General features: G+C 58.6%; 3 protein-coding genes across 9 annotated transcripts in view; 2 read left to right on the plus strand and 1 right to left on the minus strand.

The window, feature by feature from the left end:
- The window catches only part of ARHGEF17 (Rho guanine nucleotide exchange factor 17), a 28683-nt gene extending 25083 nt beyond the window's left edge, over positions 1–3600 (plus strand). The window contains exons 15-22 of one of the 2 annotated variants that reach the window (XM_063419272.1): positions 210–456; positions 537–623; positions 732–799; positions 899–952; positions 1130–1278; positions 1366–1540; positions 2152–2394; positions 2870–3600. In XM_063419272.1, the coding sequence (XP_063275342.1) occupies positions 210–456; positions 537–623; positions 732–799; positions 899–952; positions 1130–1278; positions 1366–1540; positions 2152–2394; positions 2870–3060 (1214 nt within the window). In that variant the 3' untranslated portion in view covers positions 3061–3600. The remainder of the gene's footprint in view (positions 1–209; positions 457–536; positions 624–731; positions 800–898; positions 953–1129; positions 1279–1365; positions 1541–2151; positions 2395–2869) is intronic. The other variant, XM_063419273.1, reaches the window with a different exon arrangement.
- Positions 3601–4962: 1362 nt separating this feature from the next.
- On the plus strand, positions 4963–11604 carry RELT (RELT TNF receptor). 4 transcript variants are annotated; one of them, XM_063419274.1, is made up of 12 exons: positions 4963–5094; positions 7263–7358; positions 7588–7645; positions 7891–7980; positions 8065–8219; positions 8300–8385; positions 8638–8874; positions 9045–9125; positions 9214–9295; positions 9376–9552; positions 9624–9738; positions 10402–11604. In XM_063419274.1, exons 2-11 carry the CDS (start codon positions 7333–7335, stop codon positions 9718–9720), a joined length of 1089 nt encoding a protein of 362 aa, XP_063275344.1. In that variant the 5' UTR covers positions 4963–5094; positions 7263–7332; the 3' UTR covers positions 9721–9738; positions 10402–11604. The 4 variants fall into 4 exon arrangements, with proteins under 4 accessions (XP_063275344.1, XP_063275347.1, XP_063275345.1 ...); XM_063419275.1 differs by lacking the exon at positions 4963–5094 and adding an exon at positions 5517–6064; XM_063419276.1 differs by lacking the exon at positions 4963–5094 and adding an exon at positions 6472–7079.
- FAM168A (family with sequence similarity 168 member A) overlaps positions 11224–17303 on the minus strand; it is a 129400-nt gene continuing 123320 nt past the window's right edge. For all 3 annotated transcript variants that reach the window (XM_063419278.1, XM_063419279.1, XM_063419280.1), the window contains 2 exons: positions 16585–16714; positions 11224–15899 (listed from right to left, as the gene is read on the minus strand). In XM_063419278.1, coding sequence (XP_063275348.1) covers positions 16602–16714 — 113 coding nt within the window. In that variant the 3' untranslated portion in view covers positions 11224–15899; positions 16585–16601. The remainder of the gene's footprint in view (positions 15900–16584; positions 16715–17303) is intronic.

A 17303-nucleotide genomic window follows, 5' to 3' on the forward strand; every position in this document is an offset into this window, starting at 1 on the left:
AGGTGGAGGCTCTCAACAAAGATGATGAGAGGCATCAGCCCAACAGAGTGGTACTGAGATGTTTGGGTGAAACCTCCTGGGTTTTGGGGCTCAGCATCCCTGTGCCGTCCCCTGGGCTTGACATCACCCATGGTCTCTTCCCCATGACTTCAGAGGGTGTTGGATGGTCACGGTCTGACCCGTTCCTTCCTCCTCCTCTTCCTCCACAGATGAAGAGATCCCGAGCTGCAAGGAGGCAGCGGTGGAGACGACGAGCTCGGAGGAGGAGCAGGAGCCCGGTTTCATGCCCATCTCGGGCACCTATGGGCAGAACCGGCACGGCGAGAGCCCCACGGACGGGCGCGCCCTGCGCCGCTCCAGCCGCGGCTCCTTCACCCGTGGCAGCCTCGAGGACCTCCTCAGCCTGGACCCCGAAGCCCACCAGAGCTCCATGTGGCTGGGCACCGAGGACGGCTGGTACGTCCCTGGGGCGGGAATTCCTGCATGGGAAGGACGCCGGGCCCGGGGGAGCCTCAAGCTTTGTTCTCCTCCTGCAGCATCCACGTGTACCAGTCCTCGGACAACATCCGGAACAGGAAGAACAGCATGAAGATGCAGCACGCTGCCGCCGTCATGTGCATCCTGTAAGTGGGAAGGGGGGTTTCCAGCTCTGGGGGAGGCCAGAGCAGGGGGTTTGGGGGTGGCTGAGCGGGGTGCTGCAGCTGGATGTCAAAGGTGGTTTGTACCCACAGGTACCTGGAGAACCAGGTTTTCGTGTCTCTGGCCAACGGGGAGCTCGTCGTGTACCAGCGGGAAGCAGGTGAGGTTGGATTTGGGGCATCTAAAGTGGGGGCTGTTGGGGGCTGCCTTGGGCAGCCCCTGGGGAGGGATGCTCAGGGTGGCTTCCCTGCTTCCACAGAGAGGGACATCCCTAGAGGGAGGCTGGAGACACCACACCCCGAGGCAGGTGGAGGTGGGCATCCTTGTCCCGGTCCCTGCCTGCCGCTGGAACCCCATGGTGGCACCGGTTTATGTCCCCTCTGAGGGGAGACCTGGAGAAAGTTGTTCTCAGCATCCCACCTTACATATCGAGCTGGTCTCATTTTTGGGACCTCTTTAACTACCCACTCCACTCTCCCCACCCTCGCAGGCCGCTTCTGGGACCCCCAAAACTCCAAGTCCCTGTCCCTGGGCTCACCGGGGAGCCCCATCACCAAGATGGTGGCAGTGGCGGGCAAGCTGTGGTGTGGCTGCCAGAACCGAGTCATCGTCCTCAACACCAGCACGCTGGCACAGGAGGTACCGCGGGCGGGCGGCGGCGGTCGGGGGCGGCGGGGGGCGCGGCGGGCGGCGGCGGCATCACCGCGGCGCCTCTGTCGCCTGCAGCACACGCTCCAGGTGGGGCAGGACGGCGGGCGCAGCGTCACCTGCATGGTGAGCGCGGGCAGCGGCGTGTGGGTGGCGCTGCAGGGCAGCGCCCAGGTGCGGCTGTACCATGCCACCACCTACGAGCAGCTGGCCGAGGCAGACATCACCCCTCCGGTGCACAAGATGCTCGCCGGTAAGTGCCGCCCGGGACGCGCCTCCGGTGGGTGCCGTGCCCCTGGGAAACGCCCCGAAGCATCCGGCTGCTGGGAAATGTAGGGTCCTGAGTTTGGGGAAGGAAAGGAGGGTCCTTGTGCTGGTGTTCGGCAGCGGTGTGATCCCATGGGGTAGTGGGGCAGCCCCCGGGGAAACGGAGCATCCCGTGTTGGAACAGGGCAGTAATCCCATAATCACAAAATCGTGGAATCTCAGAATGATTTCGGTTGGAAGGGACCTTAAAGATCACTTCATTCCAACCCCCTGCCATGGACAGGGTCACCTTGCACTGTTCCAGGCTACTCTCAAGTCCCATCCAGCCTGGCCTTGGGCACTGCCAGGGATCCAGGGGCAGCCACAGCTGCTCTGGACACCCTGTGCCAGGGTCTGCCCACCCTCTCAGGGAACAATCCCTTCCCACTATCCCATCCAACCCTGCCCTGTGGCAGTGGGAAGCCATTCCCTTGTCCTATCAACCCAATGTCATGCCACGAGCCAGGGGGACTGTGAGGTCCCTTCCCCATGTCCCGTGTGGGGAATGGATCCCTGCGGGGGGCGGGACGAGGCGCTGACGGCGGGGATGCTCGGCAGGCTCGGATGCCATCATCCGGCAGCACAAGGCCGCCTGCCTGCGGATCACGGCGCTCCTGGCGTGCAAGGACCTGCTGTGGATCGGCACCAGCGCCGGTGTGGTGCTGACGCTGTCGGTGTCGGCCAAGGCGGCCCCGGCGCTGGTGGGGCTGTCCCAGGGCCACACCGGCCACGTTCGCTTCCTCACGGCCATCGAGCTGCCCGACGGCTGCGACGTGCTCTTCCCGCTGCCCAGGGACACGGGTACGTGAGGGGACCCACTCGTGGCACGGCGCCTGTGGGGCGGGGAATGCTGCTCCGGGTGGCCAGGAGCAGCCTTGAGGTGTCAGAGTGCCCGTCCCGTTCTTGCCTTGTTAAAATCCGGGGTGAAATCCTGGCAGCGGGGGAAACTGGGTGCTAAACTGCCCTCTGGCAGCATGAGAAACCGCAGAGTTCCCAGGGAGACCCAAATTCCCACGGCGTCACCCAGCCCAGCTCTGAGGCGGGGTGGGATGGGGGTAAGAGGAGGTGGGATGAGGGCTAGCAGTTTTAAAGGAGGAGCTAACGTGGGTTCCAGGGCCAGTTTGGGGTGGGAGTATCGGGACGAGAGGAGGTGTTTCGCGGCGGGATGCGGTACCTGAGGACGCGGAGCAGGGCTGATGCCGAGGTGCTGCTCCTGAGGGGGCCGGCCGAGCTATGGCCGCGCAGGTGACGGCTACGGGGTTTCCCCGCCTGGCAGGGGCCGAGCAGCCGAGCGAGGCCGAGAAGCGAGACCCGTCCCGCGCGCGGGGCCCCGCCCTGGGCCTGTCCAAGCCCAAGATGTTGGTGATCAGCGGCGGCGACGGCTACGAGGATTTCCGGCTGACCAGCTCCAGCGAGACCGTGGGCCGGGACGACAGCACCAACCACCTCCTCCTGTGGCGAGCGTGACCTCCTCCTGTGGCCAGCAGAGGGGCTGCGGCCCCCCGCGCGCTGAGGGGGCCCGGCCCCCGCCCGCCGCCCCCGCCCCAGCACCTCTCATCTCCAGCCCGGCTGCTCTCTGTGTGCTCGGGGTTGGGGGGGCCGAGCCCCGCTCCCCCCGCCGTCCCCCCGGCCGCCGCACTGGACTCGGGGGGGACACACAGCGCTTCGGGGGCCTCCAGAAGGTGGGGAGGGGGCGGGGGCTCGCTTGGGAAGGAGCTGCGGAGGAGGAGGACGTTACCGAGCATCCCCGGGGGTGCCCGCCAGCCAGGAACCTGCCTCGCTCTCCGGTTTTGTGTGTGCCTGCTTCACGGGGCGGGGGGGCGCGGGCCTGCCACCCCCCCGGCCCCCGGGACCCCCGGCCACGCCGCGGGACCGCCCCAGGGACAATCCGCCCGCGGTGTCCCCCCCGGCCCGGGCCGCCCGCTAACCCGCTCGCTCCATCGCCAGCACCCCGATAGCTCTGTTCGTTCGTTCGTTTGTTTTAAATATATATATATATATTATATATATATAAACATCCTTATTTATTTGGGGGGTCGCGGGGCTCAGGGGCGCCATCGCCGCACCGCCCGTCCCTCCGCTCCGGAGCCGAGGGGTTAAAACTTCCCGGGTCCAGGGAGAGCCTGACCCCGCTGGGGCAGCTGGACCACGCTGCGGGAGGGGGGAGCCCACGCGGGGGAGGAGGGAAGGAAATCTGAGTTCCCCCGCTCCTTCCCTGTGATTCCCAGTGGGATTTCGCAGCCTGGGAAGTGGGATGAAGGCGCTGCTGCCATTTGGAGCATCTCTGGATGAGAACAGTCATCGTCGTGTCCCCTGCCAGCCATCAGGGGTGTCCCCCCTCCCTTAAAATGGGGTGACAGTGTGGGGGACCCTAAAAATGAGACTGTGCTGGACCAACCCTCCCACATTTGGCCTTTTTCTCGCCATTTTCCTGCTTTCACCCCAGGATCCAGGCGAGATCAGTGCTCCAGGATTGGGACACCCCGTGTTGTCCCCATGGGAGACGTGACAACCGTGGTAGCAGGGATGAATCAGGGTGTCCCCAATCCCACACGGCTGGGTGAGTGACAGGAATGCTGCCGTCCCACATGGAGCCATCCGTCTGTCCGTCAGCGGGGCGAGTGGGTGTGTGCTATAATTGGGATGGTGAGGATATTTTGGGAAAGGTGGGGGGGGGGGGATTTCGGTCACCTGGGGGCTCTTTGTTATTAAAGGTCACCCGTGCCAGAATGATCCCAGCGTGGTCTCATCCTTCACTTCGGGATGGGGTGGCGTGGACAGGGTGAGGACGGGCACGCCACGGGTGTCACTGGGAATGTCTCCCACTGGTGCCACTGGTGGTGAAGGCTCCGGTAGGAGGAAGAAACGCTTTCCACCACTGGGGTGCAGTTAACTCTGTCCTGGATAGCCCTGAGGGGAATATCAGGATATCCAGCCCTTGTGCCACAGAGCATTGGGATGTGACACTCCCTGGGTGGACAAACAGCTGAACAGGGGACACAGATCGTCCTGGGGAACACCGAGGGGAATGGATGGAACACCAGGCCTGACGGCAACCACGGTGTCCCCACTGTGGGAAAACTGTGGGAAAACTGTCCTCGGGAAGAGGACAAGGACAAGGCAGGGTGTGCTGTAGGACAGGTAGGAAAGCGGGGCGCAACACTCATGGGTGCACTTATTTCTAAAAAAAAGAACCTTTTTTTTTTTTAAATTCCTGCTGGGCAAGTAAAACCCACCCTGATCTGGCAGTTCCCGAAGCCCATCCCAAATCCCGCCCAGTTCCCGCCCGCAATTCCCGCAGTCCCCGCCGCTGCCGGGAGGTGGCGCTGCCGCGGGGCCCGGGGGGCGTGGCCAGATCACAGCGGGGCGGGGCCTCTGTCCTGACGTCACGGAACGGGGCGGGGCCTGTGCGGCCGCGCTCTCGCTGGTTCATTCATAGGGAAGAGGCGCGACCGACGGGGCGGCCCCGGGGGGAGCCCGGGGGTTCCGCGGTGGGGACAGGTAGGGGACACCCCCGGCACAGGGACACCCCCTCTGCCCGGGGGCTGGGTTATTCCCCCTGAAAGGGTTATTCCCCCGTGAGAGGGTCTGCGGTCGGGATCTCTGCAGCTTTGGCTTGTGCAAGGACGGGGGGGTCTGGTGCTTTTTGGGATGCTCGACCCCCGCTTCGCGCTAAAAATGGTGGGCGGTGTTTTTGTCTTGGCCTTGTCCCTAAAGCAGGGCTTTGGGGGGCTCCGCTTTGGGAGTGGGGTGCGCTGGGGAGAGCCCGGCGGGTCCGGGAGGCTGCGGCTGCTGCAGCGCCAAAGTAGGTTAAAATAGAGGGTAGAGAGGAGAAAAAGTAGGTTAAGGAATACTGGAATACTCAGCAGCAGAAAAGAGGTAGGAGCCGTGTAGGGTGTCTTCTTTTTTTCTTCTCCTTCTTTTTTTTTTTTTTTTTCGGAGCTGGAAAATCCCGGGGCTCCGAGCCAAAGGGCCGGAGATGCTGCGGATGCTGCGGCGCGGGGCTGCACCCCGGAACGGGGCCGGACGTGCCATCCCAGCACTTCCCCCGGGATGGTTTGGCTCTAACGCTGGAATTCTGCGGCGGCTCGGCGGTTCCCGCAGCTCCGATGGGGCCCGGGCTGCGGTAGTTTCGCTCCATCTGCCGGACAATCCCCTCCTTGTCCAAGGCTGTCTCCAGCAGCTGTTCCCCAAAGTTTTTCCGGACAGTTGCTCCTTTTTCGCTCCGTTTGTCTGCGGGAGCCATCGGCTGAAACCCTGCTCCCCCACGGGGAGGGGAAGCCCTCGCTGGAATCCCAGCGGGCAGTTTTAGGTTACAGATCGTGCTGAGCAGGGCTGGGAGTAAAGGCTCGTGTGATCCCGAGGGATTAGGGGAGGTTTCCAAAACCCAATCGCCTCTTCTGGTGTGTTGGCACTGATGCACCAGTCAGGTGGGGCCGGTGGAGCTTGGAGTGTCCCCAAAAGCAGCCAGGTCTGGCACTGGGGTTATCTTTTGGTTTCCTCTGGTTCTTGGAGGGGCAAATTCTGTAGGTTTTAGGAGTGTGTCAGGGCAGCTGGGCTTCCCAGCATCACCAGCTGAGGATCTGTGCCTGTACCCCAGCCCCAAGCTGCCTCCAAAAGCAGGGGCTGAGTCCTGGGCAAAGCTTCAGTGCCAACCAGGAGCTGGCACCCTCCTGCCCCTGCACCTCCTGCATCCCTATGGCAGCGTTTTGTTCATGAGGGCTGTCCTTAATCCTTGGATTAAGCTTGGCCTCAAATCAGCTTTGCCCCTGCTCCTGGTGGTGTTTGGATCCAGTTATCATGATCTGGAATGCTCTGGTGAGCCTCAGGTCCCTCAGGCACGGTGGCACCTTCCTGTCCCCTCCTGAGGCCATCGCTTCCCCAGCAGAGGCGGTCCCCAGGCACCTCAGTGTCCCTAAAGTGCTTCAATTGCACAGTCCCAGAGAGCTAAAATGCTTCACATTAGGTTTAAACTCGAGTTTAATTGGACTGTAGGGTGGAGAGCTTGTCTGGGTATCACCGCTCTTTTGTGCTCCAGGGGCAGATCCCAAATCCCGGGGAGATTCAGGAGAGGGGCTGGGTGGCTCCGTGCCGGCACCCTGGAGGAGTGCTCCTGTGCTGGGAGCTGCTGGAGGGAACTGGAGCACGGAGGATGCTCCTTCTGGGGATGCTCCTGCTGGGTTCTGCCGTCGTGTCCCAGTCCATGTCCTATAAACACCGGGCTCACCCCCAAGACCCCCCTCACGTGTAGTTAGCTGCATCTTGGGCTGCTGCTGGCCACTAATTAGGAGAAACTCGTCAGGCACAGGCTGTAATGGAGTTCCGCCGAGGCTCTCACAGGACCGTGACGACCAGGGGGGAATTTCCATGCGGGCAGCAGGGTTTCCATGCGAGCAGCGGGGTTTCCATGCGGGCAGCAGGGTTTCCATGCGGGCAGCAGGGTTTCCATGCAGGCAGCAGCATTTCCATGCGGATGCTGGATCCAGGTTTGGGTTATTATTTATTTTTTCCTTCCTTCCCCCGTGCTGTCAGCATAGATTTTAATTTTAACAACCAATGGCTGAGTCCAAAGAGGGGGGATGAGACTCTGGGAAACACCTCTTGTTTTGTTCGAGTTTTTATTTAAATATTATTTAATTTTTTTTAATGACTTCATTTCCTTGTGACAGATGCAAAAGGATTTCCTCTGGAGCAGGAAAAACCTTTCTTTAACTTTGTTTAGCATCATCTGCTCCTTGCATGAATGGTGTGACTCCACTGCTGAGGTTGGTTGCTCTCTAGTTTGGGATGGAGCTGGGATCCAAGGGAAGGGGTGATGCTGGGCATTCCATAAAACCTCTAAAAAAACTTTCTGGGGGATGGTTCAGGGCTGCTGCTGTATGGATATTTAGGCAGATGCCTTGGAGCTTCCCAGAGGGGAGAAAAAGGGCCCCCTAATGACTTCTCCAGTGGGATTTTCCCTGGATGATGACCTTGGTGCTCTCCCTTGGGCAGGTCTCCCGGGGTGATGAAGAGGAGCGGGATGCACTGGTGGCTTGTCACCGTCCTGGGGGTGAGTATGGCCTCGTCTGTCCCATCCCTCTGCCTCTCCGATGCTCAGACACCGCCCCATCGCCGAACAGGACGATGGGTTTGCATCCATCGCGGTGCACCCGGCGGGCTCCCATCCCTCACCCCTCCGGAGAAGGCCGTCCGCTGGCTGTGCGGCAAGCGGTGGCACCACGGGGGACAGGCGGCCCCGGAGCCGCCCCTCGGGGGAGCCGCGGCGCCGGCGCTGAGCGCTCCGATCCTCCGCAGGTGCTGAGCGGGCCCGCGCAGGGGCCCGGGAGCTGCAGTGCCCCGGGGCGGGGGACAGCGGGATGCCGGCCCGGAGAGGAGCCCACCGGGGTAAGCCGTGCCCGCCCGCGGCCCCTCGGGCCGGAGGGAGGCCGCGGGAGCCGCCCGCCGCTCACCGCCCTTTCCCCCCCGCAGGATGCAGCGGGGCCGTGCCGAGCGTGTCCCCCCGGCACCTTCTCGCCGGGGGACGCGCCCTGCGCCGCGCACACGCAGTGCCGGGCCGGGAACAGGGCGCTGCTGGCGGCGGGGACGGCGGCCAGCGACAGCCGCTGCGGAGCCTGCCTGCCGGGGTGAGCGCAGCCGGGGCACGCCGAGCCCCAGCCCCGCCCGGGCTCGGGGCCGTGTGCTGACCTCCCCTCCTGCCCCGCAGGTTTCACAGCCCCGGAGGGGAGAGCGAGCCCCGGGGCCGGTGCCTGCCTTGCGCCGCTGCCCCCCGCAGCACCCCGGGGTGCCCAGGTGGGTGCAGGGGCCGGAGGTGTCACCCCAGGGCTGGGGGTGACGCAGGAGCTTGTGCCGGCCCTCGGCCCGGGGCCGCCGCAGGGTGTGTCCCCCTTGGGATGGGATACGGTGTCCCGCTGGGATGTGACAGCTGAGGACACCTCTGCTCATGACACAGCGGCTTCGCTGGGGTCCAACCCTGGTGCAGGGGAAATGGGATTTAATCCCAACAAAGCCCCTCTCTGAGGCTGATCCTGTGCCTCCCTGCAGGCCGGCGGCGAGCCCGCAGCCCCGGAATGGCGGGTCGGGCACTGGGAACCAACGGGACGCGGGTGACCCTGCTGGGTGAGGAAGAGGAGGAGGAGGCAGCAGCAGCACAGGCAGCCGTGCTGACCATCGTCCCGGTCTTCTGTGCCATGGGATTGTTGGGAATCCTGGTCTGCAACCTGCTGAAGAAGAGGGGTTATCACTGCACCGCTAGCAAGGAGCCCCAGCCCGGCGGCACTGGTGAGCCCTGGTGGTGCCATGGCACCCTTGGTGATCCCACATCCATCTCACCTTGCTCAGCCCATTCCCAGGGTTTCTCGTCCTCTTTGTCTCAGGGCATCCTGCTTGGCCTTGGGGTGCCTTATCCCCCATCAACGAGTTCTCCCTCACTTCCTGACTTCTGCTTCCAGGTCCCAGCTCTGTCTACCAGCTGGAGGATGCCAACGAGGACACCATCGGGGTGCTGGTGCGGCTGATCACCGAGAAGAAAGGTCCGGGGGTCCCTGGGAAGGGGCAGGAGTGGGAGGCCTGGGCCAGAGCCCTGTGACCCCCAACTCTTTGGTGTCCTCCCACACACAGAGAATGCAGCGGCGCTGGAGGAGCTGCTGAAGGAGCATCAGAGACAGCAGCTGATGCCACCGAGCTGTGCCCCCCTCAATAAGTAAGAGTCCCCTAAGGCTGCACTGGGGACACCACCATGGTGGGATCACTGCCACGCTGATGGCATTTCCCCTTCCCCAGGCTGCACCTCTTGCCTCAATTTAGCCCCGCCTGCCACCACCAGCAGCACCTGCACACGGTGCAGGGGCCGGCCCCATGTGCCCGCTGCAGCCAGAAGTGGCCCGAGGTGCTGCCGCCGCTCGGTGCCACCAAACCCGGAGCTCACCCCAGCGAGGTGACCATCCTGTCCATCGGCAGGTAAGCGGGGACAGCCCGGGGGGGACAGGCTCTGCAGCAGGGGGACGGGCTGACGCGATGCTCCCCAACAGGTTCCGGGTGTCCCGGATCCCCGAGATGAGGAGCGAGGCGGCGGGGGAGCCCCTCCGCGGGCCCCTCCCCGCTGGCAGCGGGATGTCACCCCTGTGATGGAACAGCACCCACGAGGTGAGGGGTCTGGAGGGAGGGTGGCGGGGGGCCCTGCAGAAAGGGGTTCAGGAGGCTGGAAAATGGAGCATTAGCGCCTTAGGGACACGGTGTGGGGACAGTGAGGCAGGAGGGAGGGGTGTCCCTCGCTGCAGGCTGCTGGCAGGGCCTGGCACAGGCTGGCACAGCCGGGGGCTGCTCCGTGACTCATGGGCAGCTGCACGGGCTCACGTGCCCTCGCTCACGTCCCCGTGTCCCCTGCTCCAGTCCCCGTGTCCCCTGCTCCAGCAGCGCTGCTGCTGTGATCATCCAGCTCTGGGCCCCTCCTGGCATGGACAGGGAGGGGCTTGGAGCATGTCCAGGGCAGGGAACAGAGCTGGGAAGGGGCTGGAGCCCCAGGAGAGGCTGAGGGAGCTGGAAAAGGGGCTCAGCCTGGAGAAAAGGAGGCTCAGGGGGACCTTGTGGCTCTGCACAGCTCCTGACAGGAGGGGACAGCCAGGGGTGTCGGGCTGTGCTCCCAGGAACAAGGACAGGAGGGGGAATGGCCTCAACAAACGGTGCCAGGGAAGGCTCGGGTTGGGCAGTGACAGCCATGGATGAGTGACACCAAGTGGCTCCCGCCCCCTCGGGTGGGGCGAAGGGGCAATCCAGGCTCACCTGTGGCACATCCCTTGTCCTCCACAGCAGGCACCTGGCCTGGGGGCTGCCTCAGGGCTCCGTGACACCCACAAAGACCCCGTGGAGGGGTGCAGGACACTGGGCATTGTGTGAAAGCCGGTCCCGCTCACAGCTGCCAAGTGCTGGAGGTGGCAGCCCAGCCTCTGCTCCTGCCACCAAGGTGTCCAACAGCAGCATGGCAAAGCCAGCGTCTCGCTCGGCTGGTGAGAAGGATTCTCTGTCCCTGAGGCCTGGCGGTGGCCACGGCGTGGTGGCCTGATGGACAGGAACTCCAGGAGCTGCGATGCCGGTGGTGGTGGCCACAGGAATCATCTCTGGGAACCACGCTGCCACAACACGGCTCCGCTGGAAGCACAGAGGACACTGGATGCCATTTCATGGTCACCCTTGGGTCTGTTGAACTCTCCAGGACCATCATGAACTCCTGATTTCCCTCCATCACCTGGTGCCAGCGCTCAGCATCGCAGGAGAATGAATCACTGATCACGGAATGACTCCTCCCTTCCCAACAACCCAGCTGGGGCATGGATTGCTCTGAGCAAAGCTGGTCTCCTGCATCCACCCATCCATGCTCTCTCCAAAGCCTCACTTCAGGAGCACACAGCGGTGATGCTCACCATGAAGATCACACATTTCACTTGCCATAGGAATTGCTCCTATGGGAGCACGCTGGCTTGGCCATGTTGGGATCACTGGGATAACCCACCTAAGGTTGGGTTGGAGACCATCAACCTCAACCACCAACCCTAAAAAAGGGTTTGTGGCTGGTCCCATTCACCTCTCCACAACATCACCGTGCCAAAAAACCAACCACCAAACCCCCTCGGGCTCTTTTATTTATTTATTTAATTTTTTTTTTGGAAACATTTTAATAGTTATCGAATGTTCTACATCTTACAGTAAATATCGTACAGTTACAAACTCTTGGCTGAAATCTGTCAGGGAGATCACGACCTGATCTTCAGAACCAAAACCAGAACAGAAAACAAATGGGAAAATAACCCCAAATTTACACTTCAGATGGACAAACTGAGGCTGTGGGGCTCTCCAGGGCATCAGTCCAAGGCCATGTTCCCTATGCACCTGTGAGATGTAGACTTGGAAGACGTGGTTACTCTTGGGTTTAAATTTGTTTTGTTGTTGTTCTTTCAGGGAATTTTTTTTTGGTATTTATTTTTATTTAAGAGATCCAATAATACTTAAAAACCAGCTGGTCTGTCAGTCAAAATTAATTTAAAATTAATTACATGGACAGAGGGGCGAGAGCCTGGTGTGGGTTGAGGCCGTGTTGTGGGAATGGGAGGGTTTGGGTGTGATCCTACACCTCGCCATGCTTCCCTACAACTCCCTCCCCTGATCCTGAACCCCTTTGCTCCCGGAAAAATTCCATCTCTCAGCTCCATCTCTTGCAGAAGGACGCAGGGAGGCTGCAGGTGGCCATGTTGCATCAAGATTATTCCCTACAAGCAGCACAGCTGAGCACTTCCAAATGGGAATTGCTGCTGTCAAACGAAGTATTTTGCTATTCCTGCCCTGCACACATTCCCACAAATTCTTTTACCTGATTGCCAGAGAATCTGCAAGTGCCACAGTGCAACATGCCACAGAAACGTGTTTCCCAAGATTTTCTCCCTCCCAAGCTCTATCACAGGCTTTATTTTTCCTTTTTTCGCTAAGGGAATGCTATCACACAGCAGAGAAAATACTGGGAGGCTGATCCTGGCTCAGGAGCAAAGCAAAGGGAAGATGGGCAGAGGGCACCACAGTTTGGGGACGAGAGTTGGAGGGCCTGAAAATATTTTCAATTAAAAAAAAACCCAAACCAAAAATACCTGGATTTATGGGTATCCAGCAGCTCTTATTGCTATTGTTGGCTGGTTGGATTTTACCAAGAATAAAGCCCCAAATGTTGTTTTCCACCCCCCCTAAAAACCAGGATCCCATTTCATGCCCTCCAGCTGGGGACCACATCATCCCACATTCCCTGTGGGGATGCAGGAGGGGATGGCAGAGTCAGGGGGGTCTCTGTGGGAAGGACCAGATTCAGTGGGATGCCAGCTATGTTCTGAACATCCCTCATTAAAACAACTCCCTTAAATAACATTTCCTGGGAATTACATCCCAAAACTGCAACAATGCTGAACGGAAGGATTTATTATTCATAAAATACAGGAGCAAATCCTTGCCTGGAGGGTTCAGCCACTTGGAGGCATGATGGCCTCAGGCTTCAAGGGGCTCCTGGGGTTTGGGGGTCACCACCACCAGTAAAATCCTGTTCTCCCCCCAAATCTCACATCGCAGCTTGTGTTTTGAAGTAAAGGTAAGGGCAGGGATGGGTAAATGATTCAGAGTTATCTTCCTTCCTCTTTAGCAGGAATTTTAATCTCAGACACTTCAGAGGCTGCTAAGGATGGTTTAACCCCTCCTGCTCTTCCCCATTAAGGCCCTGTTGTGGCCCTTCACTGTGGAAAACCTTGCTCCTTAACAAACATCAGCAAAGGTTTGCTGGAATGAATTATTTGAGAAACTGGGGCCCCCCACCAGTGTCCCCCACTGTGACCTTACCAGGACCCTCATTTAAGCCATGACTTGACCAAGGGAAGGACTTGGGATCAAGGAAAGGGCAGGGAGCATCTCCCCACCACCACAGCCCCATAAAGCCACCTTGGGAAGGGGCTACCCAAGCCTGGCACCGTGTGGTGGCCCCAGAGCCACATGGTGGCCCTGGTTCCACACAGTGGCTCAAGGCTGGTAACCAAATGTCCTCACCAAAGCCTCTGGTCCAACAGGTGGCAAATATGTCACTTCTCCACACCTTGGTTAGTGAGTGTTTCTGCCTGGGAATAATGGGATGAGGAGCACTGGATCTGCTATTGATCCAAGCAAAGGAATTAAAACCCAACTGTCCCTGTGGGAACACTGGGTGATCCACCATGCTCAGCTCCTGAGGCTTTCTCCACCACCTTTAATGGTTTTTTTTCCTTCCAGGAGAAAGCTCAACATCTCCTTTCCACACATGGGCCAAAATTTTAGCAGTGGTTCCCAAAAGGGTGCAGGGTGTCTGGGACAGTGGTGGGATGGTGTCTGCTGGGAAAGGTCATTTGCAGAGCCCAGGCTGGGATCCCAAAGCTCGCTGGACCCCACAAACCAGAGCACCATTATGTTGGGAGACCTGACTCAGTGCTGACAGACAACTCCTGGTATGTAACACAGTGTGAGAGGGGGAAAAGGGGATCTCAGAAGTCTTCAATTCTTAGGATCTACCAGGGAATTTTTGGCCCAGGTTTAACTGCAATGTGCTACAAACAGTGGCAGGACGATGTGGTGGTGTTATTTCCCAAGGTCCTGTTGCTCTTTACTAATCCTTGGCTTTGCCAAGCCAAACGGAGAACCCACTAATTATTGCCCCCTTTTTTCTCTTTTTTCCTTCTCCTTTCCCTCTATATGAACCCAAAGTGCAGCCCAAGGGTGCCCCTTCCCCACCCCACAGCACTGGTCTCCAGTCTTCCCCCACAGTCAACCAAACGACTCCCAAACAGAAGTGCCAATGCCAACACCCAACCTGACAAACCACCTGGGACCAACCAGAGGGAGGGAAAGTCCTCCTGGGATCCCCAGGCTTGTCACTCCCCACCTGGCCCATGCTCAAGGGGAGGAGCTCCAGGAGCTCCTCCCAGTGGCAGCAGAAGCCAAGCTGGGAGACACCACCGAACGCTTTTGGCACACTTGAGGCAAAAATCAAAACCCAACCAAGCTTTTGTCTTAAAAAAACCCCAGTAAAATCCCAAAAACCTTGTTTCTATGCTGGGTTTAGTGACAAGGATTTAAAAACAAACTGGCCACAAACATTGTCTGCAAATCCAAACTGCCTCTGCTGCCCTCAAGACAACTTATTGCTCTACTTGGACACCCCGAGGGGGGATGTCACCAGCTTCCTGTCCCCATGTCCTGGGGTAAGCAAAACCCCCCTGAAATGACCCTGATGCCCACAGCCCTGCGTGCCTGGCATCCTCCATCCTGGTCCATGTCAACTGTGGATCACCTTCCCTGCTGTCACCTCTTCTCAGGTGCCTTCCCGTGAAGAAGACGACGTGTTTATTGCTATTGCTTCCTCCTCTCCCACTTCTCCAAGCAGAGCAGCCAGACATCCTCCCCCTCCCCGGCCTTTCTCTGTGGTGCTGGTATTTGTGATTGGATGAACAATGCTCCTGGAAGTCTTGGAGCTGTAACCCGAAGAATGGGAGGGGGACACCTCAGCTGCCACGCAGGCAGCGCGGTTTGGTCTCAGCCCTGCCAACACCACGGGTGCCAGGTGAAGCTGCCCATCTTCCCCTCGCCCTGCCTTAGAGACTCATCTCCATCAACCAGACACCCTCTTTTCCCACACCACCATACTCTGGAGAAGCTCTTCAGACCAAACCCTGAACCTGGAGGAGCTCTTCAAACCAAACCCTAAACTGAGAGAAGGTCTTCAGACCAAACTCTGAACCTGGAGGAGCCCTTCAGACCAAATCCTAAACCTGGAGAAGCTCTCCAGATCAACCCTTGGACCTAGAGATGCTCTTCAGCCCAGCCTTTGGACATCTCCTTGCTTCCCTCAGCAGCTGCCCAGCACATCTCTGCTGGCAAACAGCAGCCAGACAAGGAAGGAGCCACCTTCTCCCTCACACTGCCCCAGGATGTGGCTGGGGGGGAGCATCTCGTTCTCCCAGGAGGTCCAAGATGCTCCCAAGGCATGTGTCTTCCTGCTGCTCCCTTCCCATCACCCACAATCCGTTTGCCCAGTTGGAAAAAGCAGACCAAAGACCCGCTGGTGACCAGTCCTCGTGCTTCCTAAGACAAGTGTGTTACGTCACTAATTATATTTATATTCTCTTACTCCTACAAAAAGAAGGGATGAGTTCAGAATTCCACTGCAGATAATGCGTTTATAATCTATCACGACAGCTATCTGGAAGACACCAATTTTCTTGTAATATGTTATGGAAGATTGAATAATTTATATTCTTCAACTAAAAATACCCAAACCAAATCGGAATAAGCCTGCCTACCAGCGCTGTGCTTTTGACATAGTACCCTGAACATCAACCACTCTTACTAGCCAAAAAAAATCTAGGCTCTTGTCAACAACAACGACAACAGAAAAATAACAGAAAGAACCCAAACGAACAAGAAGTGGGGGGATCTTTGCACCACTCAGCTGGGCAATGCTGGAAAAGTGAAGATTCTGAGCTTTCAAATGATAGGACCAAAGAGAGAACTTGACTATTGCTCAGTGTCAGTATGTGTGTTACACAATTCATGTGGGAGGGGGAGGAAGGGGGAAAAAAAGAGGCAGAAGATTAGAAAAAGCAGCTTTTACAAAAACCACTAAAGAATGCATAAAGTGACCCTTGCACTTTTTTTTTTTCTTTTGTTCTTGCAAACAGACGAGGCGCTGCAGCCCGGCGGCCGCAGCGCCGATGTAAGACTTGTGTAGTTGCATACAATGTTTGACTCCGGATCTGGAAGACAGCAAACACATCAAAAACAGGGAGTTAGAGGGATGGTCCCCTCCTCTCTGCACCCCTGGACCACGTGGAGCTGATCCATATGGAACTCAACCCTCCCCGTGGGCACTTTCTCAGGCAAGGGAGCTGGGAAAGCAGCACTGGTGGTATCCAGTGCAGAGGATTACAAATATGCAGACAGGATGCTCCCTGCTAATTGCACACCAATTTGGGAGGGGCAGGATTAGCCCAGTGTAATTTGTGTGGCACAGAGAGATTTTAGGTAACCCCTCCCTGGGCAGCATGGAGTTCCCATCAGCTGCCTGTCCTGGTAATTGGGCATGATGGGCCGAGGGCTCCAGGAAAATGCAGCTGGGATTTCTGGGATCCTGAGCACGACAGGGACACACAGGCAGTCACACGCAACCCCGGTGCTAATGAACAGCGTGATCTCCCAGCAGGGGAAAAGAAATATTCCAGAGACATCAAGATGGGGAGGGACTCTTTGTCAGGGAATGCAGAGAAAGGCCTGGGGTAATGGTTTCCCACTGCCAGAGGGCAGGGTTAGATGGGATATTGGAAGGAATTCCTCCCTGTGAGGGTGGGAAGGCCCTGGCACAGAGAAGCTCCACCCCTGAAGTGTGCAAGGCCAGGCTGGAGGGGCTTTGGGGGCTCACTCGGAGCAGCAGGCAGCACTCACATGGATTGGCCAGTGGTTTACCAGTGTGGAGGTACGTAGCTGTAGGTGGGGGTTCCTTGAGCCCTGTACGTTGGCACGGACACTGGATGTGCTCCGATGGCGGTGTGTTGGGGGGTGGTCAACAAGGTTCCTGCAAGGACACGGACAAACGCTTGTCACCGAGCAGAGGAGGTGGCACCTGCAGGTACAGCGGGGCAGGAACAGTAGCAGCTGCCTCCTCCCTTTTCCCTTTTCCCAGCTAATTCTTCTGCCTGCCAGACCCGAACTGAAGGTGTTGGACCCATGGGATTGTGATCAACCAGCTCCACAAATAGAACAAGAACACCTGAAGCTCCAGCAGATTGTCCATGCTACCTCTGGCCCTTAACCTTAAGGGCTTTCCTTGTTTTTTCCAATGTTCCTTGTCCCTAAACAGCAGCAGCAGAGCTGGCCACAACCTGCTGACCTCTACCTGCTGAAAGCACTGGGCTGAACTGGGACAGCAAATCACTGCACAGATCTGAAACAAACTGGAAGGGAGATGAGGAAAAACCACAACAGATCGCCAGGAAAAATGAAGATGAGCCTTTTTTTAATTCTGCAGCCGGTCAACAGAGGGATTTTAGGTCAGAATTTGCAGTGCCTTCATGGGAAGGGAGAACACAGCCCTGCACCACTCTGTTCTGGGAGCAACTGGGTGCTCAAACCAAATTCTCAGTTTCTGGGTAGCTCTCTACAAA

Source organism: Prinia subflava, chromosome 25 (assembly GCF_021018805.1).
Source record: "Prinia subflava isolate CZ2003 ecotype Zambia chromosome 25, Cam_Psub_1.2, whole genome shotgun sequence".
Lineage (NCBI taxonomy): Eukaryota > Metazoa > Chordata > Aves > Passeriformes > Cisticolidae > Prinia > Prinia subflava.